This window comes from Denticeps clupeoides, chromosome 10 (genome assembly GCF_900700375.1).
Source record: "Denticeps clupeoides chromosome 10, fDenClu1.1, whole genome shotgun sequence".
Taxonomy (NCBI): domain Eukaryota; kingdom Metazoa; phylum Chordata; class Actinopteri; order Clupeiformes; family Denticipitidae; genus Denticeps; species Denticeps clupeoides.
In genome coordinates this window covers 5,901,363-5,929,095 of record NC_041716.1, presented here as the reverse complement: position 1 = coordinate 5,929,095, position 27,733 = coordinate 5,901,363, and the positions used below count along the sequence as shown (strand labels likewise).

At 41.0% G+C, this 27,733-nt stretch overlaps 2 protein-coding genes across 6 annotated transcripts; both read right to left on the bottom strand.

Moving 5' to 3' along the window:
• Positions 1-489: 489 nt before the first annotated feature.
• LOC114798211 (complement receptor type 1-like) lies at positions 490-9,298 on the bottom strand. Of its 2 annotated transcripts, XM_028993716.1 has the most exons (14): positions 9,150-9,298; positions 8,118-8,318; positions 6,457-6,553; positions 6,284-6,360; positions 5,676-5,894; positions 5,142-5,315; positions 4,517-4,711; positions 4,237-4,242; positions 3,862-4,050; positions 3,679-3,775; positions 2,622-2,695; positions 2,200-2,379; positions 1,737-1,916; positions 490-1,470 (listed from the first exon to the last, which is right to left on the bottom strand). In XM_028993716.1, the coding sequence occupies exons 1-14, from the start codon at positions 9,205-9,207 to the stop codon at positions 1,463-1,465; spliced, it is 1,755 nt and encodes a 584-aa protein (XP_028849549.1). In that variant the 5' UTR covers positions 9,208-9,298; the 3' UTR covers positions 490-1,462. The 2 variants fall into 2 exon arrangements, with proteins under 2 accessions (XP_028849549.1, XP_028849550.1); XM_028993717.1 differs by lacking the exon at positions 4,237-4,242.
• Positions 9,299-13,858: 4,560 nt separating this feature from the next.
• LOC114797660 (6-phosphofructo-2-kinase/fructose-2,6-bisphosphatase 2-like) lies at positions 13,859-27,655 on the bottom strand. Of its 4 annotated transcripts, XM_028992612.1 has the most exons (16): positions 27,105-27,655; positions 26,682-26,755; positions 22,736-22,861; positions 22,110-22,206; positions 21,475-21,541; positions 21,313-21,387; positions 21,062-21,118; positions 20,849-20,973; positions 20,077-20,284; positions 19,558-19,704; positions 18,916-19,020; positions 18,695-18,824; positions 17,565-17,627; positions 17,272-17,336; positions 14,710-14,874; positions 13,859-14,343 (listed from the first exon to the last, which is right to left on the bottom strand). In XM_028992612.1, the coding sequence occupies exons 2-16, from the start codon at positions 26,749-26,751 to the stop codon at positions 14,296-14,298; spliced, it is 1,548 nt and encodes a 515-aa protein (XP_028848445.1). In that variant the 5' UTR covers positions 26,752-26,755; positions 27,105-27,655; the 3' UTR covers positions 13,859-14,295. The 4 variants fall into 4 exon arrangements, with proteins under 4 accessions (XP_028848445.1, XP_028848447.1, XP_028848444.1 ...); XM_028992611.1 differs by lacking the exon at positions 13,859-14,343 and having other exon boundaries at positions 14,356-14,874; XM_028992613.1 differs by lacking the exons at positions 13,859-14,343; positions 17,272-17,336 and having other exon boundaries at positions 14,847-14,874.
• Positions 27,656-27,733: the final 78 nt, after the last annotated feature.

Below are 27,733 nucleotides of genomic sequence, written 5' to 3'. Positions count from 1 at the left end.
TGGTGGCCTAGCGGTTTGGGAAGCGGCCCCGTATTCAGAAGGTTGCCAGTTCGAATCCCGACCCGCCAAGGTGCCACTGAGGTGCCACTGAGCAAAGCACCATCCCCACACACTGCTCCCCGGGCGCCTTTCACTGTGTGCACCGTGTGCTGTGCTGCTGTGTATCACATGTGACAATCACTTCACTTAACTTAAGTCCATTATGGCAGCACACGCCTGTCCCTTTACACAACAACTGGCAGAGTACAACAAAGCACTCTATAAAGATGTGAGGTGACAAACTAAAGCCATGACTGCTGTTGTACTGGTTTAAGCTAAGTCCCCTTGTCACATTTTGCTCCGTTCGGCTTCTCGCCACAGTGGACCAACCGCCCTGCTCGTCGCACCAAGACTTGTCCTTTTATCCAGGCTTGTGACAGGGACTATCCTTGAAATCTGATCGGCCACCGTGCCTGGCCACCGGTTTGGTCATTAAAAACATCAAGCTTCTTGGACTAACATTTTTTAATCATAGAGATGAAAAAAGTAAACAGTTGTTTGCAATATGTAGTTTTTATTCATATGTTTACTTTTAAGTTGATAAGTTGTGTAGCATTAGCGTTAGCATAGCTTCGCCAAGCATGTTAGTTGCGTGACAGGGAAAAAAAATCGCTTGTAGCCCAAGCCACTGTAAGAAACGTTAAAGTTGAATAAATAACATTGTTTTAGAGTGCCAAGCGTCTACAGTCTGTGCCCCTGCCTGGCCCACCCATGAAAAAAAACTGTAGACACGTCCCTGTTGGAGTCCAGCACCAAGAACCGCGCGTCCACGTAGGTCCCCAGTGGCCCGTAAAAACCAGCAAAATACAGCAGAGCGGAATTTATAGGGCAATGGCGCGCTCAGAGAAACAGCTTCGGAAATGGTAGAATGGCCACGGCGGTGTCGTAAGCGAGACGAAGTAAACAGCGAAGACGTGGAACAGCCCCTGGGACCCCGCGGTTACAGCGCGGTCAGTGGGGTCTGTGAGTAGCGCATAAGGGGGAATGTCCGGCGCTCTCCTCTACCGCAGTAAACAAGACACCTTTTTATTTTCAGTCTGTCTGTTATTTGCTTACAGGTGGGTGGAGCAAAAACAAGGATTTATAGATTATATAGAGATTTTAAATCAGTGAAATGCATAGAAACATGTTTTTAAAAGAAAAATACAGGCAACATTATGTCCAATTATTTTCAGATGCCATGTTAGAATTAAACAATGCAAATAAAGTACAAATGTCTGAAAAGCAAATTATGCAAAATTATGTGCAACCAAAGGCAATACAATGTCTTCAGACATAATGAATAAAAAGGTGCGTTAGAATTTAACATAAGAATGTAAAAAACATATATGATGGTGCAGCTTATGCTTGTTTAGTTGAAATAGAAGTGCATTTCTGTTATTCAGTGCCGATGCTTGACTGTGATCTTTTTGGAGAATCCTTATCACTTCCCTGTCAAGGCAAACAAAAAAAAAGATATGGTTTGCAAACCAGAACAATTAATTAAAATGAGTCAAAAAATAGATTTTGAGCTGCTTATCTATTAGGACTGCCTTTTTGGGGAAATAAAAGCGATGAATATGTGATTACCAACAGGCAGTCACACCATTTATAGTCTACCATAAGCAAGACACCATGTTATACTAGTTTTGATTGTATTTCCATCTGTTTTTAACCTTACTCAGGATGCAGAGTAGACTGCCGCCACGGGTACTTACACAAGCATTTTGGCAAATCTGGCTCCCACTTCCCATTGGGCCCACATGTGACTGTACGGGCCCCTTGCATCCTCATCTTTGGACTGCAGACAAAAGTCACGACATCGTTGTACACATATTTGGACTTGAAACCTCGTACTCTGGAGGCCATTTTCACATTGGGGTTTGGACAGACGATATCTGGATGGGTGAAAAAGAGCAGCACAGGTCATCGGTGAAGGAGCAGTGGTGGTCTGGCAGTTAAGGAAGGTTGCCGGTTCGAATCCCGATCCGCCAAGGTGCCCCTGAGCAAAGCACCGTCCCCACACACTGCACCCTGTCATGGCTGCTCACTGCTCACCAAGGTTGATGGATTAAAACACATTTCGTTCACAATGAGGATCACTTCACTTTCAAAATGGCAGCCAAAATGTTAAATTCGATATGCCAAGATGGGCAAACCCGACAAGGCAAGCACTCGTACCTTTGCACTGAGGAGGAGGCGCGCTCCATGTGCCATTTTTTCTGCAGTAGATCTGACCCTCGCCTACCAGCACGCCAGTGCGACACCGGTACGAGATTGCGCTGCTGTAGACGTACAGCCCATCCATCGAGCCCGATGCTTCTGCATTCGCCACCTCGGGGGGTTCAGGGCACTGCACCGCTGCATGCACCAGAACACAGATCCAGTTTCAGCTTTTGAAAACAGGTTTTAATGCTATAAAATACAATCCATCTACTTCACATTAATATTTCTTTAAATGTACGTGCAGGCAGACTGGAAAAATCTTAAATTCGGTTCTGGGAATACATGTCATATTGCTGAGCAGGTTGATCCTATGATATATGTTCACTTTCGGGGTATTTTGAAATGTACAGTTGTGGAACAGACAGCAGTTCAGATACCTTCACATACAGGTTCTCTTCCATCCCAGCCACTGCTCAAGCAGGTCCTGAAGTTCCTTCCTACCATCTCAAACCTAGGTAAGAAAAACACTTGGAATGAAATCAGCACTGGATATGCCACCTCAATAATCCCATAAAATTAAGTAAAAAAAAAAAAGTTCCATCCTTGTATTATCAATGGTAATTTAAGTTTTGATGAAAGGTTATAAGATGAAAGTCATTAGTTTTTTTTCTGTCAGAACATGTTATTTGGTTTCAGATCTGTTTGTCTAGCTGCAAGACACACGTCATGGGTGCATGGTTGTTGAAGCATGTTGCAATGTCTTATGCTGAATACAGTATTTTAGCTGCAAAACACCATAGCTAAAGGCAATTTGTGGTGGGAAAAGTGTGGCAAGATTAAATACACAAGCACATAATTCAAATAGTTTAGTATGTTTGTCAAACAACAAAGAGGGATAAAATAATTCATTTTCATTGGAAGGCAAAATGTTTTATGACCAACGGCGACGCCTAGTGGAAATTATGCTCACTGCCCTGAGTCCGGGTTCCATTTCCTTTCCATTTAATTGAAAAGACTGTCAATTGCTCATCTTCAACTCTGTCTGTAGTCTTTAATGTTAATTTAATGTTAATCAGTTGGTAGTAGCCTAGTGGGTAACACACTCGCCAATGAACCAGAAATCCCACTTACTACCATTGTGTCCCTGATCAAGACACTTAACCCTAAGTTGCTCCAGGGGGGGGACTGTCCCTGTAACTACTGATTGTAAGTCGCTCTGGATAAGGGCGTCTGGTAAATGTAAATTTATTTTTTCACCTTTCCCATGCTTTTCTCAGATGTGTTTATTCCCTCCACACTCTGGATTTTAATGTTGCAGGCAGTTGCAAATGTAAGATGCTAATAATGCTAATAAATACGTGTAAAGCTAAATTAATTTCTGTCCTTAGTGACCCACGAAAGGCAATTTTATCAATTGCAAATATATGTGATAGTTCAAATCACTCCATTAGTCATCATGTAAATTATTACACTTTCTTTTTAAAAGTACATTACCCATCATCGCAGATAGCTGTGACAATGTCCCCAAATTGCACTCCCTCATAAACATAACGACCATTTTGGATCTCTCCAGCATTGCCACAGGATTTGCCTTGAGGAGAGAGTATATATGGTCACTCAATCAGAAATGATGATCCAGTATGGGGGGGAGAAAAAAAAAGTCAAACAGTGACTTACGTTCACATGTCAGAGTAACCGGTGTCCACTTTCCATTGACACACCGGATTATGGAGGACCCCCCAGCCCGAATATAGCCCTCATCACACTTATATACTACACGTGCATTGGGCTCAAATTCTGCTGGGTGCAGCAAGTCGATTTTGGGGTGCGTATTGGGGACACGAGGCGTTGCTCCACACTTGTTTGCTGTGGAAAATGCAAGGAATGGTTGAAAATTGTTTCCCCCCTATGTGTTTAGTATGTTGTGTTTAAACTTGGGTACCAAGTTTATTGCTTTTCGTACTGATGTTACTTGTTACACATGTATTAAACCTGCATGCAACGCAATATCAAACAGAAGCCTTTATTTCCTTCCACACTCCATGTACTGACCTGCAACTGAAAACAAAAAACGTGTTTGTATCTGACCTAATGTCATTCTATTGTCTAGTCTTGATTTAGTGAATTATGTTAAATATGGCCTATTTCTTCATAGTCTGGACTGTGCCAGTCTGTTTCATCCTTAAAGAAAACTTTGAATTGAACTAAACTGAAACCACTGTATAAGGGTTTCTACATTTCTACATTTTGACTTACTATTTAAATCTAACCTTTTGTAAGTTTTGCCAAACTTTAGGATAAAGTTTGCTATACAAATATTATAATCACTCACCAGCGGGAGGCTTGCACCCAGGAAGCTCAGGCTGCCATTGACCGTCCTGCCCACAAGTGACCTGTGCAGAACCCGACAAGACATAACCCTCCAGGCAGGCAAAGGTGACTGAGTGTGTGGGCTGATACACCGAGGCTTCTCCACTAATCCTCTTAGCATTATCTACCACTGGAACAGGGCATGTTGGACCTCCCTCTGTGTGAACAATAAAAAAATTAAGATTAATGAAAGGGGCCAAGGCAGATTGTATTCACATTTTTGTGTATTTTCTAAAGAGAAAAAATGGATCATATGTATCGGTATTTATATATAAAAAGCTATTATAGACATTTAAACATTATTCAATAGGTATTACAGAGATAATAGCAAAGATAGTAAAATATTGTACAGATAAAAATGTGTTATTTCGAATCTGTAAATGATGAATATTTATCAACCAGCTTTTCCGTTTGAATGATGCAGGGTTAAGTATTAAATCCAATTTTTTCAAAACCGAAGCAGATGCCAGACATCTTACGAAATATTGAAGGGGATTGTTGAATCACTTCAAGAGTCAAGAACCTTTAATCCCCTCAGAGGAGTGGTATTACCTGAAGTGTGGCTGATAGACAAACACACCCCATACCTGGAACACAAGTTGGAAAAGCTTCTGTCCATGAGCCACTTCTCAGGCATGACAGCTTGGCCGCACCAATCAGGCGGAATCCCTGATCACAGGAAATGGTAACTGACGTCTGGAACCTCACCTGCTGAGGCCTCACCCTTCCATTGCGTATGTGTATGACTGGACACTTTATCCCTGCCAGAAAAGATCTGATTATTTATGGACAGCACTCCATAAAACCAATTCCATAAAACAAACAATAAATGCTGTTAATTCATACAAAACCTGAATATACACTACAGACATCTGGGCCTATCATCACATTTAAATAGATATAAGTTAAACAATCTTTTCTTAAGAAAAAAAATACTCTTTTTCAATTCTCAAGACTCAAAACTGCTGAACAAGACATATCAAAAGTGATATTTGCAAAAGTTGCTGCTAAAATAAATGTTCGTTTTGATTTAATTACTCTTACAGTGCGGGTTAATACATTGCACTTCAGCAACCACTTACTTATATTTGAAGTATTAAAGAGAGAGGGTTTGTACTTACAGAGACACTTTGGAAAGTAGGGGTTCCATCTTCCACTTTCATCACACTTAATAACAGCAGCAGATCCATTCAAGTGATGGCCTTCAACACACGCCAGAGACACAGTGTCGCCATACTGATAAGTAGTCTTGGTGTTGTTCATAATCAGGTTTTTGTTCCTATCCTTGGGCACAGTACATGACGTGTGTCGGCGTGATAGTTCCCGAGTCATCTGTATTTCTGATTGGAAAAGACACGCAAATATGACAAATCAATCTAAAACATCCCTGTATCATAATAAAGAGACACTTTCATAAACGACATTATTTGTTATTATTAGGGCTGTTAAAAAATATATCGATACACTGATATTGTGATCTTTTATGAGGTGATACTGTATTGATACAGAGACGAAAAAACAACAACAATGTTGTTTTGGCTGAATTATTAATGTAACACAGCATTTAGAATTATTGTAATTATTGCAATATGTACAATATCCAAATATATCATGATATAATCATACCATAACCCATGTATCGTGATATGTACACCCCTAATTATTATTATTATTATTAGCAGCAGTAGTAGTAGCAGTAGTAGTAGTAGTAGTAGTAGTGTTACAATACCGTCACATGTGGGCACCTGTCCACTCCATGTAGCATCTGACTGACACTCCCGGAAAGTGTCTCCTATCAACTCGTAACTTTGTAAAGGTCACCAAAAACACATGTATTAGAGCTGTGTGAAATCTGATTTTTGATGTTATATTTCTGGTTTATTTAGAATTAAACAAGCTTACCCTCTATTACAGACAGCATGGGCTCTTTCACCATACAGTACCCCTTCATATTTAAATCTCCCGTTTGGAATGTCTCCTGCAGACCCACAGGACTTTTCTATAAAAGATATAATGTATTCTGAGTGGAGGTACTTGGCAACCTTAATGTGTAATTATCTTGGTAATAGAATATGGATAAATTACAATTAGAAATTTTAAATCTATCTTTATGTCTATCATTCTGTCAAATATTGTTTAAGATTTTGGAAAATTTGGGATATAAGGAAGCATCTTTGTCTAATGTTTCAGCATCTAGGGTGGTAATAGCCTAGTGGGTAACACACTCGCCTATGAACCAGAAGACCCAGGTTCAAATCCCACTTACTACCATTGTGTCCCTGAGCAAGACACTTAACCCTAAATTGCTCCAGGGAGACTGTCCCTGTAACTACTGATTGTAAGTCGCTCTGGATAAGGGCGGCTGATAAATGCTGTAAATGTAAATGTAAATCTATGTCTAAGGTACCATCACACCCATGTACATGACACTCACTTAATCGACAAGAATTTTCATTGTTGGTCAAACCAGATTCTGTTTCCATAGTGATTTCCTACTGTTCTTAATCGAGAAGCACAACACCTCAGCTAATCGTCTACCGACATACGTGCACTGATGAATCATGGGAAAACAATATCCACCTCCCCGCTGTGTCTCAGAAAGCTGGTGCAACGCTATTTGGGTGGGATTAGTGAAGGCAAACCACGCCATTAACTGAAATGAGGATTTGTGATGAGGAGTTGGGACTGTGTAGGACTGGGGCATTCTTCATAACCACACAGTGCAGCCACAATATTTATTACAACTCGTCACACACTTCATACACTTCCGCTAAATTTCATTAGTTAACAACCATCAACTCAAACAAGACTCACGCAGACTGGAATAGGAACGGCACTCTGGAAGTGTTCAGACTAGCCTGGAAAAACGGTCACATCTTTGATGACAGAAACACGAACAATCCTCAGTTCTTATTTGACACAATTGCTAGACTAACAAGAACTAATGATAATTCCATAGAGCCCACAACTGCAATAGGCAGCAGCGCTTTATGGATTATTTTGACAATAAAATCAATCAGATGAGCCAGAACATTTTAGGTAATAATCCCATGGATGAGCAAAATTATACCACTTCTTAAGAAATCTACTCTTAATCCTGAGGTTATATCAAATGTCCAAAATCCTAGAAAAGTGGGCAGCACAACAGCTTTGTGCTTTTTTGACCATGATTAACGTATTAGAAATTTTGGATTGACAGGTTTTTGACAGAACCATAGTACTGGAACTGCCCTACTGAAGTTAAATGACCATCTTTTATCTTCTGACCAGACCCACATCACTGTGCTAGTGCTCTTGAACTTACCATAGATCATACCATTCTACTAAATCGTCTTGAAAAGTTAGTTGGAATACGAGGCACAGCTATCTCCTGGTTCAGATCCTTTAGCCTTTAACAACACTCCCCTGGCCAATAGTAACACTGCGGTAGTTTTGTCTAGTTCTCTTTGTCTAGTCACCCGCATTTGGGTGTCCTTTTCAAGGAAGAAGACAATTTCTTGCATAGGAGAAGGACAAAGGTCATCGTATGGCAAAAAAACAGGGGATCTACAGTCAAAACGTACTTTCGCAGGTCATCTGCAGCTCAGTCCAGCGGCCCCTCTCGCACCGGACAACCCGCCTGCCAGCGGTTTGCGTGTAGCCGGGTCGACATTTGTAGGCGACCTGCACCCCGCTGCTGAAGTCGCTGTGCTGCAGATACAGGTCTTCCAGCTGTGTGTTGGGGTAATGTAGAGGAGCACCACATCTGTCTGCAGGCTGGGAGCCTGAGAAACACGGAGACAACTTTATTTTCAAAAGAAAAGTTTGTTTAATTTATAAATTTCACCGTATTTTGCTTTGGAATGTGGTTGGTTCTCTTACAGTACTGGCAAAATGTTTGGACACATCTTCATTCAATGTGTTTTCTTTATTTTCATGACCATTTACATTGGTTGATTCTCACTGAAGGCATCAAAACTATGAATGAACACATGTGGAGTTATGTACTTAACAAAAAGTGGAGACCTGACCTCCACAGTCACCGGACCTGAACCCAGTCCAGATGGTTTGGGGTGAGCTGGACCGCAGAGTGAAGGCAAAGGGGTCAACAAGTGCTAAACACCTCTGGGAACTCCTTCAAGACTGTTGGACCTCTTGAAGCTCATCGAGAGAACGCCAAGAGTGTGCAAAGCAGTAATCAGAGCAAAGGGTGGAAACTAGAATATAAAACATGTTTTCAGTTATTTCACCTTTTTTTGCTAAGTACATAACTCCACATGTGTTCATTCATAGTTTTGATGCCTTCAGTGAGAATCTACCAACGTAAATGGTCATGAAAATAAAGAAAACACATTAAATGAGAAGGTCTGTCCAAACTTTTGGCCTGTACTGTTTATCATTTTACTTGCATTACTACAACGGTACGTTCTGGCAAACAAAATGAATTTAATAATAATTGTACTATATGCTATTAATACTTAACAAGATATCAAATTCGATAAGGGAACAATCTCACGTTATGAGTATAGTTTTTAGGCTGCTACTGTTATTTCTATTACCACTATTAATAAATAAAAGCAATAATAATCTAGAAGCCGAGCAGCTCAGCGCCTCACCTGCTGAACGGAAGAGCAGCGACACGAGAGGCAGCAAGATCCACCAGAAATGAGCCATTTTCCCGCAGACTGCTTCCACCTTCCAGATTTAGTTCTCTCGGGGTATTTATATTCAGCTTCAACGCCGTAACACGCCGCGCCAGGAAAGGCGTGGCTTCGCAACCGCGTTAACAACGTTGCCAGTTCGGCTAAATGTGCGCTATTTTTCTTCGGACTGTATTTTAGCTGGTGGTATGTTGACTTGATTATTCTTTTTTTTTTTTTTACGCAGTTTAATCACACGACTGATCCCAACATCCTCGCAACTAAGACAATTTCCTCTCGTCATTCCATTGCATATTCTTTCCCATTAAATGACCGAGGTTACAATTTTTTCAATGTCCAGAGGATGCTAGATATTTTCAATACTAGTTTCAAAACCGCCAACATCAAAATCGCCACACACGTATTGGTTTGGTCTTGCAAAATATATAAGCAACTGACACTATTCCTTCTTGCTTAGCCAGGCTTACAAATGTTGCAAAAAATAATACAAACATTTTAGTGCAAAGATCCAACTGAGCTGGAACTGGCCAAGCTGTGAATCTTCATGCCTGTTTTTGGGATGATATCTGGCAACCCTAAGGCGAAAACAGACTGCAGTTCAACTGTGAGAACAGCCCTGTTTTTCTTCTGCCACTTCATGTCCTCTGGAGCTTTCATTAAACTCCCATGACACACTGAGCTGAAAGAACTCACTGTATGTATTGACTGTTTTAAAATGACAGCTGGCTCAAGCAACTCCTCGTTTTGAATATTTTATTTAAGCACAGTAAGTCAAATGAGTTTACTCTTTACTTAAACAGTGTATTTTGGTTGAAACCAATTCAAAACATTATCTTGCAAGTGGTGCATCAGAATAAATGGATTCCATTTGGTCATGAAGTTTTCACACATTTTACCATTGCCATCCAGTGAGAAGCAGAGCATAAATACGGCCTCTCCCTGCTGACATCATGTCCAGGAGGAAAGGGACAGTGGGTGGATTTGGCATCAAGGTCCATTAAGGGTACACCTCGCAGAAACATCATGTAATGGTCACAGACAGAAGGAAGAGTCACACTTGGCTCTTTCCACAATTAACGACAGATGAGAATAGTAAATAGTGAAGGATGGTTCAGATGAGCGGTTCTTGTTTGTTACATGGGCAGTGAGACATTTTTCTGTCCAGACTTGCAGACAGATATCAAGGACGGATTAGTAAGAAATCCATCAAATTCTTTGGTTTTGTGGTTTCAAGGGCATTCGGTTATTACATCACACACGTAAAAGACAAAATCCCTGTTATCCACATAGTGCAACCCAAATTCCAGAAAGGTTTCTATATTTTTTTTAAGTTTTAATAAAATGAAAACTTAAGCACTTTTCAAATCTATTGACTTGAGTCAATACATTTACATTTTACAGCATAAATCAGACGCCCCTTTCCAGAGCGACTTACAGGGACAGTCCCCCTGCAGCAACTCAGGGGGTAAGTGTCTTGCTCACAACGGTAGTTTTCTGGTTCATAGGCGAGTGTGTTACCCACTAGGCTACTACCACCCCACAATAGTTCATTCACAAAAAAGCAAAGATAACACAACAAACGTTCAAACTGCAAAATTGTACATCTTTACCCACTAAGTGAGCTCATTGCAAATTTGATGCCTGCTAGAGGTCCCAAAAAAAGTTGACACTGGGGCAACGTATGGCTGAAAAAAGCAGGAAAGTTTAAAAAGATTCAGCTGGTTTATTCTCTCAGAAGTCAGATCTCCAATCTGTCAAAGAATGCATAATCTTAAAAACACAAAATGTCAATGTCAAATTGCAAAGGATTTGCATATCTCATCCACAGTGCATAACATAATCAAAAGATTTGGAGAAACTGGAGATATCTTTGTGCGTAAGGGACAAGGCCGAAGACCTTTATTGTATGGCCTTCAGACAACACTGCATCAGTCACCAGCATGACTGTGACAGTGACATTACTATATGGTCCCAGAAATACTTCCAGAAACCACATATATATTATGAATGCTGAAAGGCTTTAGAACAACATATCCTCCCCTCTAGACGACACCTATTTCAGGGAAGAACTTGTGTATTTGAGCAAGACAATACAAAACCACGTACTGCAACTTTTACAACAGTATGGTTGTAACAACAGTTTCCCACACTTGGGTGGTAGTAGCCTAGTGGGTAACACACTCGTCTATAAACCAGAAAACCCAGGTTCAAATCCCACTTACTACCATTGTGTCCCTGAGCGAGACACTTAATCCTGAGTGTCTCCAGTGGGGGACTGTCCCTGTAACTACTGATTGTAAGTCGCTCTGGATAAGGGCGTCTGATAAATGCTGTAAATGTAAATGTAAGTATGGTTTCGTCAGAGAGGAGTCTGGGAGCAGAATTGGCCTGCCGGAGAAGAAAAGATGCTCTGTAATGTCAAACATTCCCCCGTACCAATTATTTTGAGACTCATAGAAAGCATATTTTTTTAATGAACTCATTTTGTAAAATCTCTCTATTTAAACATTTATTATGTTTTCTGTTGTGAACTGTGTGAGTGGAAAGCCTTTTAGTCTTCATTTTATATAAATTTAATGAACTAACTTTTCCAGAATTTGGGTTGTATGATGAGTTTTGGACCCGAACATGTGCCCAGTGTAGGTTTTGTTATGCATGTTCTATTCCTTCATCAGTGCTTCATTGTTGTCTGCAGGACAATCCCCATATAAATACATTCACATGCAGCAGAGACCCGTTGTTCATTTATTTTAGAACCTTTGCTTGATATTGCAAAGCATGGCATCTAAATTACAGGACATCAAGCAGAGGAACACATACCCATTACCAGGTCCCTCCAACATTTCCACATCCCTCCCACAGGCTATGGAAAACAACAAGTGATTTAGCAGTGGGGGGCTTCAAATGAGGGACTAAGACGGTCAGGATGAAGCTTTCGGTGTTAAATGTGAACAGGATAAGAACATGTGCTTATCATTTCAATACTGACAGAGTACAGTTCCACTGTTCAAGAACAACAGACCAGCACATTTCACCAATTTTCTGAAATACAATATTTTTAATTTTTAGGTTCCAAAGGTCAGAAATACACAGAAACAAAGAATACAACATAATACAACAAGGAACAAATGAGACAGAAGATTGACCTTTAAGCCTTTGAGACACACACACACACACACACACACATATATATGTATATATATATATATATATATACACACACACACACACACACACACACACATACAGGGAGTGCAGAATTATTAGGCAAGTTGTATTTTTGAGGAATAATTTTATTATTGAACAACAACCATGTTCTCAATGAACCCAAAAAACTCATTTATATCAAAGTTGAATGTTTTTGGAAGTAGTTTTTAGTTTGTTTTTATTTTTAGCTATTTTAGGGGGATATCTGTGTGTGCAGGTGACTATTACTGTGCATAATTATTAGGCAACTTAACAAAAAACAAATATATACCCATTTCAATTATTTATTTTTACCAGTGAAACCAATATAACATCTCCACATTCACAAATATACATTTCTGACATTCAAAAACAAAACAAAAACAAATCAGCGACCAATATAACCACTTTTCTTTGCAAGGACACTCAAAAGCCTGCCATCCATGGATTCTGTCAGTGTTTTGATCTGTTCACCATCAACATTGCGTGCAGCAGCAACCACAGCCTCCCAGACACTGTTCAGAGAGGTGTACTGTTTTCCCTCCTTGTAAATCTCACATTTGATGATGGACCACAGGTTCTCAATGGGGTTCAGATCAGGTGAACAAGGAGGCCATGCCATTAGTTTTTCTTCTTTTATACCCTTTCTTGCCAGCCACGCTGTGGAGTACTTGGACGTGTGTGATGGAGCATTGTCCTGCATGAAAATCATGTTTTTCTTGAAGGATGCAGACTTCTTCCTGTGCCAGAAACTGGCAGTAGGACTGGGAGTTGAGCTTGACTCCATCCTCAACCCGAAAAGGCCCCACAAGCTCATCTTTGATGATACTAGCCCAAACCAGTACTCCACCTCCACCTTGCTGGCGTCTGAGTCGGACTGGAGCTCTCTGCCCTTTACCAATCCAGCCACGGGCCCATCCATCTGGCACATCAAGACTCACTCTCATTTCATCAGTCCATAAAACCTTAGAAAAATCAGTCTTGAGATATTGGCCCAGTCTTGACGTTTCAGCTTGTGTGTCTTGTTCAGTGGTGGTCGTCTTTCAGCCTTTCTTACCTTGGCCATGTCTCTGAGTATTGCACACCTTGTGCTTTTGGGCACTCCAGTGATGTTGCAGCTCTGAAATATGGCCAAACTGGTGGCAAGTGGCATCTTGGCAGCTGCACGCTTGACATTTCTCAGTTCATGGGCAGTTATTTTGCGCCTTGGTTTTTCCAAACACTTCTTGAAACCCTGTTGACTATTTTGAATGAAACGCTTGATTGTTCGATGATCACGCTTCAGAAGCTTTGCAATTTTAAGAGTGCTGCATCCCTCTGCAAGATATCTCACTATTTTTGACTTTTCTGAGCCTGTCAAGTCCTTCTTTTGACCCATTTTGCCAAAGGAAAGGAAGTTGCCTAATAATTATGCACACCTGATATAGGGTGTTGATGTCATTAGACCACACCCCTTCTCATTACAGAGATGCACATCACCAAATATGCTTAATTGGTAGTAGGCTTTCAAGCCTATACAGCTTGGAGTAAGACAACATGCATGAAGAGGATGATGTGGACAAAATACTCATTTGCCAAATAATTCTGCACTCCCTGTATATAATTGTCGTCCAATTTACAACATGTGCTTGTAACTGATGTTTATAGCAAATGTGTTTTTAAAAATGTAATGTGAACTTTTATCTCATAAAGAACAGACATTTCCATACACTGGCATACAAGGGCCAACATTCACACTTCCATTTTAATCCCCACCACACATTATTAGTATTTAACTGGGTATGAACTAAAATAATTCATTGTATAAGGCCTCATATGGTGAGGAGGGCATTTCTGCTCTCCAGCAGAAGGAAGATGTGACATGCATGTGAATTCCAATGTGCAAACATGTGCAAAGAAATCTAGCTCCATCTCCTCAGCCCTGGACATCTGCATCCCCTGCAGCAAAACAACTGAAATATTCCTAAAGTTAAAAAAAAAAGGGAAAAGGATGTTAAGGTTATAGGTTTGTATTCATTAAGGGTGCAACCTGTGCATTCTCATCAATAAATGAACAGTATTAAGAATTTCCTCCTGCCCGACAATGAATAAAAAAGCACAAACAGCCAATGTACCAAAAGGAAAAGTCAGTACATAAAGGGCAAAAACCGATATTGTGTATTCTCTGGCCACTTTATTAGAGAGTTTACCACAGGATGGCTGCCAGTTACGTAGTTTTGGTGGTGTATCATTTAGTGAGACGTAATTTGGAGATGTGTCCTTCTGGCAGCGGGTGTTTAAATAACTGTGGGCAGATTAGAGGCTGGCCTTCGAGGTGACAGAATCTTACTTGGCCTTCTATGAGACCGTCCTCCTCCTCTGGCGTCTCAGGAACGCTGATGGAGGTCAGCAACGGACTGGCAGGCACCCGGGGCCGCTTTACCTGATCTTGGCTGGAAAGGGGAGTGAAGCTGTTCCTGCGGAATAGGGTCGTTTCTCCGGATCCTTTACTCGCCTGAGCAGAACACAAGACAGAAAGAGAAAAACACTACTCACAACACCCACAACATCATTTCCAAACCTGTCACTGCTGATCAGCTAATCAGCTAAGGGGTACCTAAAATGCCTAATGTAATGTGTAAAGTGAAGTGAGTGTCACATGTGATACACAGCAGCACAGCACACGGTGCACAGAGTGAAATTTGTCCTCTGCATTTATCCCATCACCCTGAGTGAGCAGTGGGCAGCCATGACAGGCGCCCGGGGAGCAGTGTATGGGGACGGTGCTTTGCTCAGTGGCACCTCAGTGGCATCTTGGCAGATCGGGATTCGGCAACCTTCTGATTACGGGGTCGCTTCCTTGTGCCTATTATAGTGGCCGCACCCTCAATAATTGTGTACCTATTGCAAACTCTACATATTCCTTCCACCAGCTTCACACATGGGGCAGTGGTGGCCTAGGAGGTAACGAAGCGGCCCAGAAGGTTACCGGTTCCAATCCTGATCCGCCAAGATGCCGCTGAGCAGACCACCGTCCCCACACCGTCCCCACAAGGGTGATGGTTAAAAGAAGAGGAAACATTTCATTGTGTCACCGTGTGCTGTGCTGCAGTGTTTCACAATGACAATCACTTCACTTTAACTTTTCAGTTTTTCACATGCATCTTGTCATGGTCCGGTCTGGAAGGGGTTACTCTGGGTCCAGGATCCGGACCAGAGTTTCATGTTGTCCCTGTGTGATGTTTCCTGACTGTGTTCACCTGTGTCTGATTGTATAAAGCTACCCTGTTCGTATCTGTTCACCATCAGGTCATTGTTACAGGTTACATGTTCACTTTTACTGGATGTCTCCTCAGTCCTGTTCATCAAGTATTGAACCCCTGTTTCATGACGTCGTGCATACGCGTCCTTCTTCATCGTCATGTCCAGCCATCATTCCAGATCCCCTGCCTCACCATGTCAAACCAGCGTGACACATCTCTTGTTATCTGCAAGTTATTCTTTTGACATTTCTGTTCGTGTTTGACCTTCACCGTTGGATATGGAGGAGACGCAGAACAATCTCCATGCTGAGGACACCTTGCATGTTTCTCCTTTGTCTTATTATATGAAGTTCACAAACATATTCTATAGAATAGTCTTTCTTACAGTGGGTACAGAAAGTAAGTAAGTAAGGGGTAAGACCCCTTTAATTTTTTGTTATATTGCAGCCATTTGCTAAAATAATTGAAGTTAATTTTTCCCTCATTAATGTACACACAGCAAACACAGAGTTGTTGACTTTTTTGCAGATATTTCAGAAAAACTGAAATATATCTTGGTCCTAAATATTCTGACCTTTTCCTCAGTATTTAGTAGAAGTACCCTTCTGATCTAATACAGCCATGAGTCTTTTGGGGAAAAACAGGTTTTTCACACCTGGATTTGGGGACCATCTGCCATTCCAACCTCTCCAGTTCTGGCAGGTTGGATGGTAAACGTTGGTGGACAGCCAGTTTTAGGTCTCTCCAGAGATGTTCAATTGGGTTTAAGTCAGTGTGCTTTTCTGTCAATATGGGGTGCTGTGTGTATGAGGGAAAAAAATCAACTTAAAACATTTTAGCAAATGGTTGCAAAAATTTAAGGGTGTCTGAATACTTTCCATACCCACTATATATAATCCACAAACACACGACTGCACAGTTATAATTGCATACAGTATATGTACAGTTCAAAGCGGAACACTAAATATAGCAGTGAGAGGCGGCAGTGACCAGCACGAATGGGTCAGAAAAACAAGTGACGCTGAGCTGATGCCCCATGGGCGCTGTGGTGTGGTGTTTTCCCTTTGTGAGTCTCTGCAGTCAGTTTTACTGCCATGCACACACACACACACACACATACACACACATGTTGAGCCAGAAACAGCAGGCGGATGGGGATCACCACACTGAGTGGGCTGCAGCTGGGCAGGTCACAAAGGCTGTAAACATGCGGTTCTGTTTAAAAAAGGGCTAAAAGCAAGAAAGCTGTGTGGACTAATGGCAAACTGGTTAAAGGCGGAACTCTAAGGAGGGGGCAGAAGGCCATGACCTTTGTCACTTTCTCCCTCATATTTGTCTAAGTGTCAACTTGATGAAGGCTTATACCTTGAAATTATATTTTCGAATAAATTGACTTAACACGTAATAACAAAAAGGAGCACTTGTTATAAAATTCTGGGACTTTTACCCCTTTAAACCTTTTGAACACATGCCTATCTAATTTGGTCTTGTTGCAGCCATGACTCGTGTATTTTTTATGGCCGTTCTTTTCCAGACTACATCTGGTTATTTAAAAAAAGAACAGAGTGTGAAGGACTCTGGCCTCTGAAAATTAACAATGCCACTCCTGTCTGAATCCAACTGGGTATTTCTCAGTCTCTGTGTCGTACCTGAGGCCGCTCTCGATGTGTGTCCACAGCCTCCACCTTCAGGTGATAGGTGTCAACTTTACAACCTCCGATTCATAAATATAGCAAGAAAAAAGTTGCATCAAAACAGACCAATAAATACAGCAATATATTGAGATTTGGGGCCTTTAAACATCTTAACCAATATGCACAACATTTGTTAATGAGTTTACATTAAGTATGTTTATTCTGTAGTTTATAGTTGTTTATATGTTTATAGTTGTAAATACATATTTAATGCCTCCAGTAGGGGGAGGTAGTAAGCCACTACCTACCATAGGCCACAGGAGTGAGTTTCAGGACTACATGCAGCGGACATTTCAGGTAGGGAAGGTCCTCTGAAAGAATGCATTCAATATATAATGTTGTAATACTATTATTACTATTAGTATGGTTAATTACTTAATTAATTAATATGTATTAATGTATTTATTAAATTCATTAATACATATTATGTGAGAACACAGCATAATATATGTGTATATTACAAGGTGTGTGTGTGTCTTTTAATTTTGGCAATTTATCTACCTTCCTAGTTTGGATGAACAGCGGCACTGTTCTGAAGCTGATAAACAGCAGAGCAACAGCAATTCCTGCCCAGCATTGTACATTTTCCCTGTGAATTCTACATTTTCACGCGGATCACCCCACATCACTCTGAGACTCCTCCACCCAGAAACTGTAGGACAGCCAAGACTGCCAGAGTAAATCCGAAAATGCTGTAAAACACATCTGTCTTCTGAAGAATATTCTCATTGTCCTTGTTCTCCTTCTCTTTGTTATTGTATTAACAGTCAAGTGGAGGATCCTGAATGAAACGTTCAAACTGCCCTCATTTTGTTTTTGTGTATTATAAATAGAAAATGATAGTACAACAAAACGTCATATAACCTTGTTCAGATCACACCTTCAGATCTGACCTTGCTTTGGACTCTGCTATAGAACCTCTGCTATCTCAGGCTATCAGCGTTTTAATTTATTCAACTGATCATTTTTAAAAGTATTCGCTACCTGATTGCTGAATAAATGATATTACAACAAAGTGACCATACATCGAACTGTTCGAGATTTCACTCAAAAATGTGCATAGTTATAAAAAAACGTATTTCTAGAATTTTAGGTTGTGCTTATGTACAATGATACAAATTCTAAATAACAGGTATAATAAACTGAATGAGCACCACAGACAGATTCTTTTTATTAACCATAACCTAATGAGTGTCTGAGCCCAGTTTTAACAGATTACGTAACTTCTGTTGTCAGCCCACTCACAGTCAGTCAACAGCTGGCAGACACACCCATCCACACAATGACCACAAAACCCCAGAAGATCCAGTCACATATAGCCATTGTGTTTAATAAGATATTTCAGTTGCAAAGCATGAGAAAAAGGTGACAGACACACCTGCACTTTTGTCCCAAAAGTAGGCGAGAAGGCAACGCATGACAGCCTGGTGACAGATCACCAGCACGTTTCCCTGACGCTCCAGCTCCATGATCACCGGCTCCAACCGCTGCACCAAGTCCTGGTATGACTACGGCAAGTAGTAGGGCAAGATCCTGCATTACACCATTCACTATTCAAAATGCAATTCATGGGAATATTTGTGAAATTGTAATTTTCACCTCTCCACCAGGGTACCGGTAGTGGTATTTGTCCTGTTCCCTCAGTGCATATTCCTCTGGATATATTTCACGTATATTCTCATATGTCATCTCCTCACATACACCCTGTAAGGAAACACATAATCATTTTCAGAATAGTTTTCTCCAACCACATGCTGAGCTCACCCATCAGTTTCTGTAGTTTGGTTTCAGCATCTTGAGCCTTTCGTGAGTGGATGAAAAGACTACATCTGACCACAGGGCAACTGCTGGATGGATATTATAATGTGGCACTGATGTGTGAAACACAACACAACAGTATTGTGGCTTTTACATGCATAAATCTCGTTCAATTTTGTGGTATAATATATGCAAGAATAAACCTTCACTCCTGTTTACAAAGTCTGATATATGTTATATATGAATGAGAAAATGAGCCATCAGCTGACCAGAGCAACTTTTTAGGACAGTGCAGATATTTACAATAAATGTTGCCTATATATAACCATAAAAACACATAAACAGAAAAAAAATGTAACAGTCGATAATCGATTTATCAGATATTATTTGAAAAGATTATTAGTGAAATTAATTGAAAATGTCAGAAGATGTGTTAGTAGACGGTGTAAAGATACTTTATTAATCCCAGTTTAGGACACGCACAGCATCAATCTCATTAAGGATCTTCCACTGCTCGTAAGGTACTGCCAACTCTTCTGCAGTCTGTATGGTGCGCCGCTGCTGACTGGTCCAGACCTTCAGGTCAGATATGCACTGCTCCTCCAAAAAGGCACGAAGAGCCTTAGCAAACTACAGCAAGCAAAAGTGGAAAAAAAACATGATTCTCTGGACAATCCGGGTTAATAACATCTGAGTTTTACCAATATAGGGGAAATGGGAAGGTAATTTTAACTTAATCAACATTTATTATGGGCCAAAAGTGGCCTAGCGGATAAGGAAGTGACCCTTAATCGGAAGGCTGTGCTTTCGAATCCTTAACCGCCAAGGCGCCCCCGGGCGCCTGTTATGGCTGGCCACTGCTCACTAAGGGTGATGGTTAAAAGCAGAGGACTTCACTTTCAACAAAGAGTTAATAAAATTGTAAAAAATAACATTATAATTTACATTCATCTATATATCCTTGTTTTAGGTTAACAAGGCCCTTTTGTTAATGGAACGCACCTCCTGACCATGTGCAGAGAGCTCTGAATCTCCTCCAATAGAGCCCTGCACATTGAAGTGGCTCTCGCCATGGCGGCACAGGTATATGGAACGTGCATGCACATGGATGTTCATAAGATAGTAGACGATTTTGCTCTGGATGTAGTCTTTTACGCGGTTCACCAAGAAGCGCTGGCCCACGTTGATGACTTTGATGAAGGACAGGTCTCTGAGGGATTAGAATGATTCCAAACATATTAAATAAAAAAAGGTTCAAAATTCCTGTTTCTCCACAGAAACCTTTAAAACTTAAAATAAGATTATGTCTTATATCATGATCATAAGTGTGTGTTGATGCTTTTTGTTTTGCAAAAATGATCTAATTTAAGATCGCATTAATCACTTTGTTCTAGAGTCACTTCAAGGTTTACCAACGGCTAATATTTTACTGGTAAACAGAAGCAGCTTTTCTTGGAACACATCTTTGGAACAATGCTTCCTGCCAGGCTGGTCTCTAGGACAAGTATAGACAATCAAAACTTGAATGGCCAAAGAAGACCAAATGCTTTCAAACATGCAATGATGTCTGAATCTGCTTGTTCTGACATGCCATGTGTCCTCCGTGTACTTTTGGTTAGGAAAAAAGCATTCCCTTGAAAGCAATTCAAGTCAACAGGCTTCCATAATGGGAAATTCACACTGTGCACCTGACATTTAATATGTAAGGCATGCATGCCAGTGACAAATGTTAACTGTACATTTTGACAATTAAAGTGCGAAGAGGGGGCCATACTTGTCATGCTCATCTGGATCTAAGGGCTGGTACATGACTTTGTAGCACTCAATCCGTTTTAAAAAGTCTTCCATCACACTCTCGCGGTCTTGCTTGGGGTAGTCTGGACTAGAGACCTTCACCTCCTGTACAAAAGCAAGCAAGCAATTCAGGACTTATAGTCAGGAGATCGGCTAAATAAAATCTTTTTTTTTTTACTTCTCCTGCACTCACCATGATATTTGCAGCTATAACGTCAGGGTCGTCACACACTGACTCCACAAAAAATACCTGTTTATTAAACATGGACTAAAGTTCTCGATTAACCAGACGACCACAAAGTCACAGGTTCAAATCCCACTTCCTACCCTTGTGTCCCTGAGCAAGACACCTAAGCCTGAGTGTCTCTAGGGGGACTGTCCCTGTCACTACTGATAGTAAATCGCTCTGGACAAGGACATGCCATAAACGTAAATGCACCTGACCTTATAGGCATTTTCATGAGCAAAATGTAGAATCAGATCTCTTCGCTCTCTTGTGGTGTTTGTGGCATCAAATACCTGTAAACAACAAAAACTGGTTCAATAAGTATAATAAATGCATAAACATAAAAATGCATATTCTGTGTGCAAAAAAGAAGAGCTCACAGCGATCTGGCCACCTTCCTCGCTCAGGTACAATTTCACATCCTGCAGAGCATTAATGGCACACTGTCTGCAAGCAAAATGATTCTGTGACCTTAAACTCAGTGTTGATCCCACAAAATGCACATTCCTGTTCATGCGTATATACATATATATGTAATATACAACATAATGTTTACACCCATTAATATCAATTAATGATCAATATCATTAATATCAATTGCATCTGTGGGCACAATTTACAAAGTGGTGTCAGCTTGTTTCCCGAGGGAGCGGACAGAATTTACGTAAAATAGACAAAACATTTGGTTGAAGAGAACCTAATTACTCCTTTTGTAGGTGTGTAGTCCTTTGGGTCGCCCAGAACGAGATATTCAATGACGTTTTAAAATAAGAGTAGTCAGATGATTGACAGCTTGCACGTTTTCTGGATGATTAAATCCACTCCCGTCAAAATGTCACGCTTAATAATAAATCCTGAGGTAGTGAACAAGGCCCTCACATAGAGTGTAGTGCTACACTGAGCCCCAGGAGGAAAATGGTGGCCCCAGTGATTTTGCACCTAATTTTGCCCATCTCAGCCTTTTTTTTCCTAGATTTGATCCAGTTCTTTGCAGGTCCAATATGTGTCCACTCACTTTCTGATTTTCATGGCCTCTTTGTTGTCGTGTCTGAAGAAGTCATAGGACTTGTAAGCACGAACCGTCCCACGCCGGTATTCTCCTAGGTTAAACACTGCAGAAGCCAGAGGTGCCGCCATTTGTAGTAGTTAGCAACATGAATTACATAAGATTACATAAGAATTATTTCTACTGACTGTCACCCACATTTGCATTTCAGTGTGCAGAGCAGATTTTTATGTTATATTGCAGCAGATTAATTTATGTTAAATAACTGTACTCTAAATGCTACTTTGTTAAATGAAACATTGATTAAAAACATTTTTTGTACTATACAAATGGAATTGCCTGGCCCCTCAACAATGACTGGCTCATTCCATGAGAGATCAAATTGTGTCTTGCTATGGCAACCCATGCTGAGTGACCAAGCACCAAGGTTTTAAATTAACATATTAGTGAAATCTGTGGTTGCGTAAAACCATTTCAAGTCAAATGATTCACTTTAAACAATGTGTGTTTCTCCCTGGGGGATTCAATTTAAAAAAATTACAGTCATTACCAACATCCACAAGCTCTCACAGTTATACAATTACAATCTGGTTGGTTTCTTACAGAGACTTTAAATGCACGGCCAACAAACTTACCCTTTGTTGGTACTCCTATCCAGTTGAGGTAACGAGTAAGCTTTTTGGAAATGTAGGTCTTTCCTCGGGCAGGAAGGCCCATCAAAACAATCACGGTGGGCGAGTTGGTCATGTGCGAAGCCCACGCTGCAGAAACATGCACAACAATGTCTACGAGGTTCTAAAATAAGTTGCTGAAATGAAAAGAAAAGTATTTTGGTGAAAAGTGCTTTCCAGTGTTCGTGCCAAGGCTGAGCAAAGAGGTGATGAAATTCCCCGGAGCTGATGGCTGCCTTCATGGTTGCCACTGGTATCCTCCCTAAAGAGGTATGTTTTCTGGTAGCCTCCCCAATGATCTTCTCCTCTACTAAACAGTCCCTGCACTCTCTTAACAACGTTAACAATGGTCTTCATTTTGCCTTTATGTCCATTTTTGGCAGGGTTTTTCCATCACGCCACTCTTTATACCCCTAAAATTAGAAATGCTCTGTAACCAGTTGCATGGTTTAAATATGAAAAGATGGAACATTGCCTAATGGAACAGATGAACTATCTCAGTTTAACCTCATAATCAAACCCAAATTCCCAGATATTATAAATGGTGCTTGAGATCCACCCTGCTGATATCTGGATGTCATGACCATCAAGCTTTACTTATTTATCACATTCAGCCACATGCTAGACGGCTGCAGTTTGGAGGGGAGAAAAGCTACTTCCCTGCTGCACTTTTTTCTTCACTTGCATTCATTTCTTCATAACACCGTGTGGTGCTGTTCCACTACTATGTACCCCAGGCGTGCCACGCCCTTAGTCTGTCAGTCCACACCATATAAGGACTTGTCTGCCATCACCTCCCTGCTGAGTGTACTGTCCAAACCTGTGAATCTATTTTTGGTATGTGTGGTTTGTAACAGTCTCTGTTTTGCAAAAAATTCTGACAATTGTGAGGCTGGTAGTAGCCTAGTGGGTAAAACACTCACCTATTAACCAGAAGATTACAGTCTGGGGACTGTCCCTGTAGCTATACGTCATATTAATGCCATAAATGTAAATGTAAATTATGGCCATAGCTATCATAGGACACAGAGGTCGTGTCCTTAACTTAATTTATTCATGCATTAACGTCACTGGTTGGCCATTATTGACATTGGTGCTTGAAAAATCCTGTTCCACCACCCATCCTCATGTCAGATATGCTGGGATAGGCTCCAACTACTTTCAGGAGTTCCGCATTCATCCTGTCCTAATAATTACAAGCCCACCTCTCTATCATGTAATGGGACTGTATTTCGCTCTTTCCTAACTCTCTACAATAGGAAAAGATGACACCATTGTAACTAATTTAAATGTATTATATGCATCTAGCAGTCTTCTCCACAGACTTGTCTTCTGCAAGCCCACCTAACTAATCTTGGCCACAGTATCATCTGGATTTTAAAGTAATCACATGGATTTTGGAAATTTTGGTAATTAAAGAGAATAAGGGTGAGAAACACCATGTCAGAGGTTCACTTAACATCTGTTATATATTCATACATTGACTCATAGCAGATATCCAAGAATTTACAATCAGCTTTCTTACTACCTCACCAAGAAAAACCTTCAACACCCAAAACAATCTGGTTTCAAAATTGCTCGCTCCACTCAGAGACTGCTCTTCTGGCCGTCACAGAGAAACTACATGCTGCCAGATCAAAAATTAGATCTTATCAGGTGACATAGAACTGGACCACATCCGCTTCAGTGCTGGGCCATTTGGTGTGAAGTCCTCACTTATAAGGACAAAACACACCCCAACAACAGCCTGTTCCAGCACCTAAAATCAGGCAAAAGAAGCATCATGGCCAAGACTGAGAGACTCAAGATGCATCAAAGGGACATGCCACCACACCTCGCACACCTGACTGTTGTTCACTGTTGTTTAGTGAACTCTGTATTGTTACACTTATTATTGCACAATGGGGCAGTGGTGGCCTAGCGGTTAATGAAGCATAATCAGAAGGTTTCCGGTTCGAATCCCGATCCGGCAAGGTGCCACTGAGGTGCCACTGAGCAAAGCACCGTCCCCACACACTGCTCCCCGGGCGCCTGTCATGGCTGCCCACTGCTCACTCAGGGTGATGGGTTAAATGCAGAGGACAAATTTCACTGCTGCTGTGTATCACAAGTGACAATCACTTCAATGCAAAATAGACTTTGCCAGAATACAAATCCACTACCCATGTCTGTTTCTCGTGTTCTCATTGAACATAATATTTTTTTACTAGCATTATTTTCCTTTTATTCTATTTTATTTTCTCCATTATTCTATTTTATTTTCTCCATTATTCTATATTATTCAATTCTATATTATTTAACTATGCACAATCAAAACAGAGTGGTTCAGGATGTATTTCACTGTGTGTTGCACTGCTATAACTATGTATGTGACAAATAAAAATCTTGATCTTGAATCTTTTGGTGAAGTCACATCTTTGCATGGATTTTCCTACCGATACAAAGATGACATCAAACTTGTCTTCTCTTTTACACCATCAGATGCACACGTGTCCAGCAAGTTGGCCTGTCTGACATCTCATGCTGGATCTTAAACTCAACCCCAGCAAAACTGTACTGCTATTTATCCCTGCCGATTCCTCCCCACAACAGGACCTTAAAATCTCCCTCTGCCACTGCATACCATGGACAATTCCCTCTCTCACTCCTCTCACGTTTCCAATATCTCTCACTCCTTCACTAAAACATTAGAAGGATTCAACCACTTTTACCAACACAGCCTACTCAGATACTTGCCCAACCTCTGGTCATCTCCAAACTAGACGACTGTAAGTCAGAAGACCCAGGTTCAAATTCCACTTACTACCATTGTGTCCCTGAGCAAGACCCTTAACCCTAAGTTGCTCCAAGGGGACTGTCCCTGTAACTACTGATGTAAGTAAATCTGGATATGGGTGTCTGATAAATGCTGTAAATGTAAGTCCCTCCTGGCTGGTCTGCCTCTGAGCACTGCTCAACCTCTCCAGGTCATCCAGAACACTGCAGCACCACTTGTTTTCAACCTTCCCAAATTCTCCCACACCACTCTCGTGCTGCGTTTTTTTTTTACCATGGTCTTCCTGTAGCTGCTTGCCTGATGCCTGCCTACAAAGCAGCACCCTCCTACCTCAGAACTCTCATCACTCCTCACTCTGCACCTCCATCTCTGGTACCACCATCTCTCAAGGCACTAGGAAAGCACTCGTCTAGACTCTTCTCTGTCTTGGATCCTAGGTGGTGGAATGAACTTCCACGATGAGACACTAAAGATCTTCAGACGCAAGATAAAAGCATTCCTTTTTAGGAAATATATGAATAAGGGTCTTACGTTCACAATATTTACAGATCAGGTTCTAGTGATTAAAATGAGAGATTTCAAGGACGGACGTTTTGAAGCACCTATGTAAGTCACTCTGTGTAAGAGCGTCTGCTGAATGCCGTAAACGTAAATGTATCCCGGGGAATGAAGAGAGCGCCTTTTCCTGAAAACCAAAAGTCAAAATGGGTCAGATTCACCCGTATCACCAATACAGGCTGCACTTGCCCTAAGCCCTCAAGGAACTACCCAAAGAGAACACAATGGGAAACTCAAAACCGTACAGTACAATAGGATGGCGGGAAAGGCCATCCTATCACATTACATAACCTTATCTTCTGTCCAAAGCTGTCGAACCAACAGAGAAACTCTTTATGAAACTATACCAGTAGCTTTATGGAATAATAGCAGTGACTCCTTCTGTGCCTCTGGGTAAAGCCCAGATGTACACGGTAGTGTGGAAAAGCAACCCGATAGGCTGGATCACCTGCCCTGATTGTACTCTGGCCCAAAATTCTCCTCCCATCTTCACACTATAGGTGGACAGCCATTAAACCACAACGGAGAACAGTACAGCACCCAGGAGGGAGGCCGTTCCACTCCAAAACAACTTACAACACTTCTTCTCATTCGCCCGTGGCTCCGTCCTCGAATGTCCTGGGTTCCTCCACTGATTCAATGCCATGGCACTACAACACAGATCAGATCAGATCAGATCAGGTCAGATTTGCATTTGAGTCGCATGGGCATGCTGAAGCTTGCACAGCTCTATGAAAATTGCATTGAAAAAAAGGCCTGTGCACGAACTAGACATGCAAGACCATTCTTAATTAAAAGTTAAATGGGCAGAGCCTTACTCCCCTTAATAACACGTTCATATCACGTGATTACAGGTAGACTGTCATTGAATTCCTCTTTAAACAAAATATTCCAATACTGCACCCAACACGTGTGTGAGAAAGTGTAAAAGAATATAAAACTACTTTGCTTTTGTGTGTAATTCATATTACTTACAAATATCCGTTTTATAGAACTCACCTTTTCTCTCTTGCAGGTAGTCTAAATACTGAGGATGTTTCGCCGTTTAATTTCTATTTGATCTCAAAATCCCAATGCGAACAGTACACCGGAAAGACACGACAAAATACACTTGTAAAATAAGAATGTATCCGAAATAAGATAGTTTTTTTTTATTAATTTAAACAATGCTCCACAGTTGTCCCTGCGCGGCGCTTTCCCTTTCATCCAGGAAGTGTTCCGCAAGGGGTTAACCTTTCAAAATAAAAGCCCCCTCATCTGCCTTGCACGCCAAATCGCATAAAGAAGAGTTCATTCGAAGCGCTTGTGCAGTTTCCCTGCTTTCAAGAAGCATCAAGAACTACAAATTAAATCACTCAAAATATTATGTACAGAGCTTCAGAGCTTAGGTTCAGATGCTCAGTGCTTCGTTTGCTGCCTAAGACTCTGACCGTTCTTGATTTATCCAGATGTCACTCTTTATTATTTGATTTGTGTTTCTGGAGACTTTCCTTTATCGCCTTCATATTTGATCTTAAGTTTAAGAAATTTCCTCTCCTCGTATCCCATAATAACATAACATTCCAGGAACAATATTCACTCTGTTTCTTCATTGACCAGCACCATCCTAAAACCACAGCAACTGTATT

What these genes read in the sequence shown, in the direction of transcription:
- LOC114798211 (XM_028993716.1), bottom strand. Translation starts at nt 9,207, where the DNA reads ATGGCTCATTTCTGGTGGATCTTGCTGCCTCTCGTGTCGCTGCTCTTC. An exon ending in TTTTCCAACTTGTGTTCCAG is followed by an intron (nt 4,712 to 5,141) that starts GTATGGGGTGTG and finishes TTGTTCACACAG; the next exon opens with AGGGAGGTCCAACATGCCCT. An exon ending in GCCTCCTCCTCAGTGCAAAG is followed by an intron (nt 1,917 to 2,199) that starts GTACGAGTGCTT and finishes TCACCCATCCAG; the next exon opens with ATATCGTCTGTCCAAACCCC.
- LOC114797660 (XM_028992611.1), bottom strand. Translation starts at nt 26,751, where the DNA reads ATGGCATTGAATCAGTGGAGGAACCCAGGACATTCGAGGACGGAGCCA. An exon ending in GGCGAATGAGAAGAAGTGTT is followed by an intron (nt 22,862 to 26,681) that starts GTAAGTTGTTTT and finishes ATGTTTCTGCAG; the next exon opens with CGTGGGCTTCGCACATGACC. An exon ending in AGGAAGGTGGCCAGATCGCT is followed by an intron (nt 21,388 to 21,474) that starts GTGAGCTCTTCT and finishes TGTTGTTTACAG; the next exon opens with GTATTTGATGCCACAAACAC.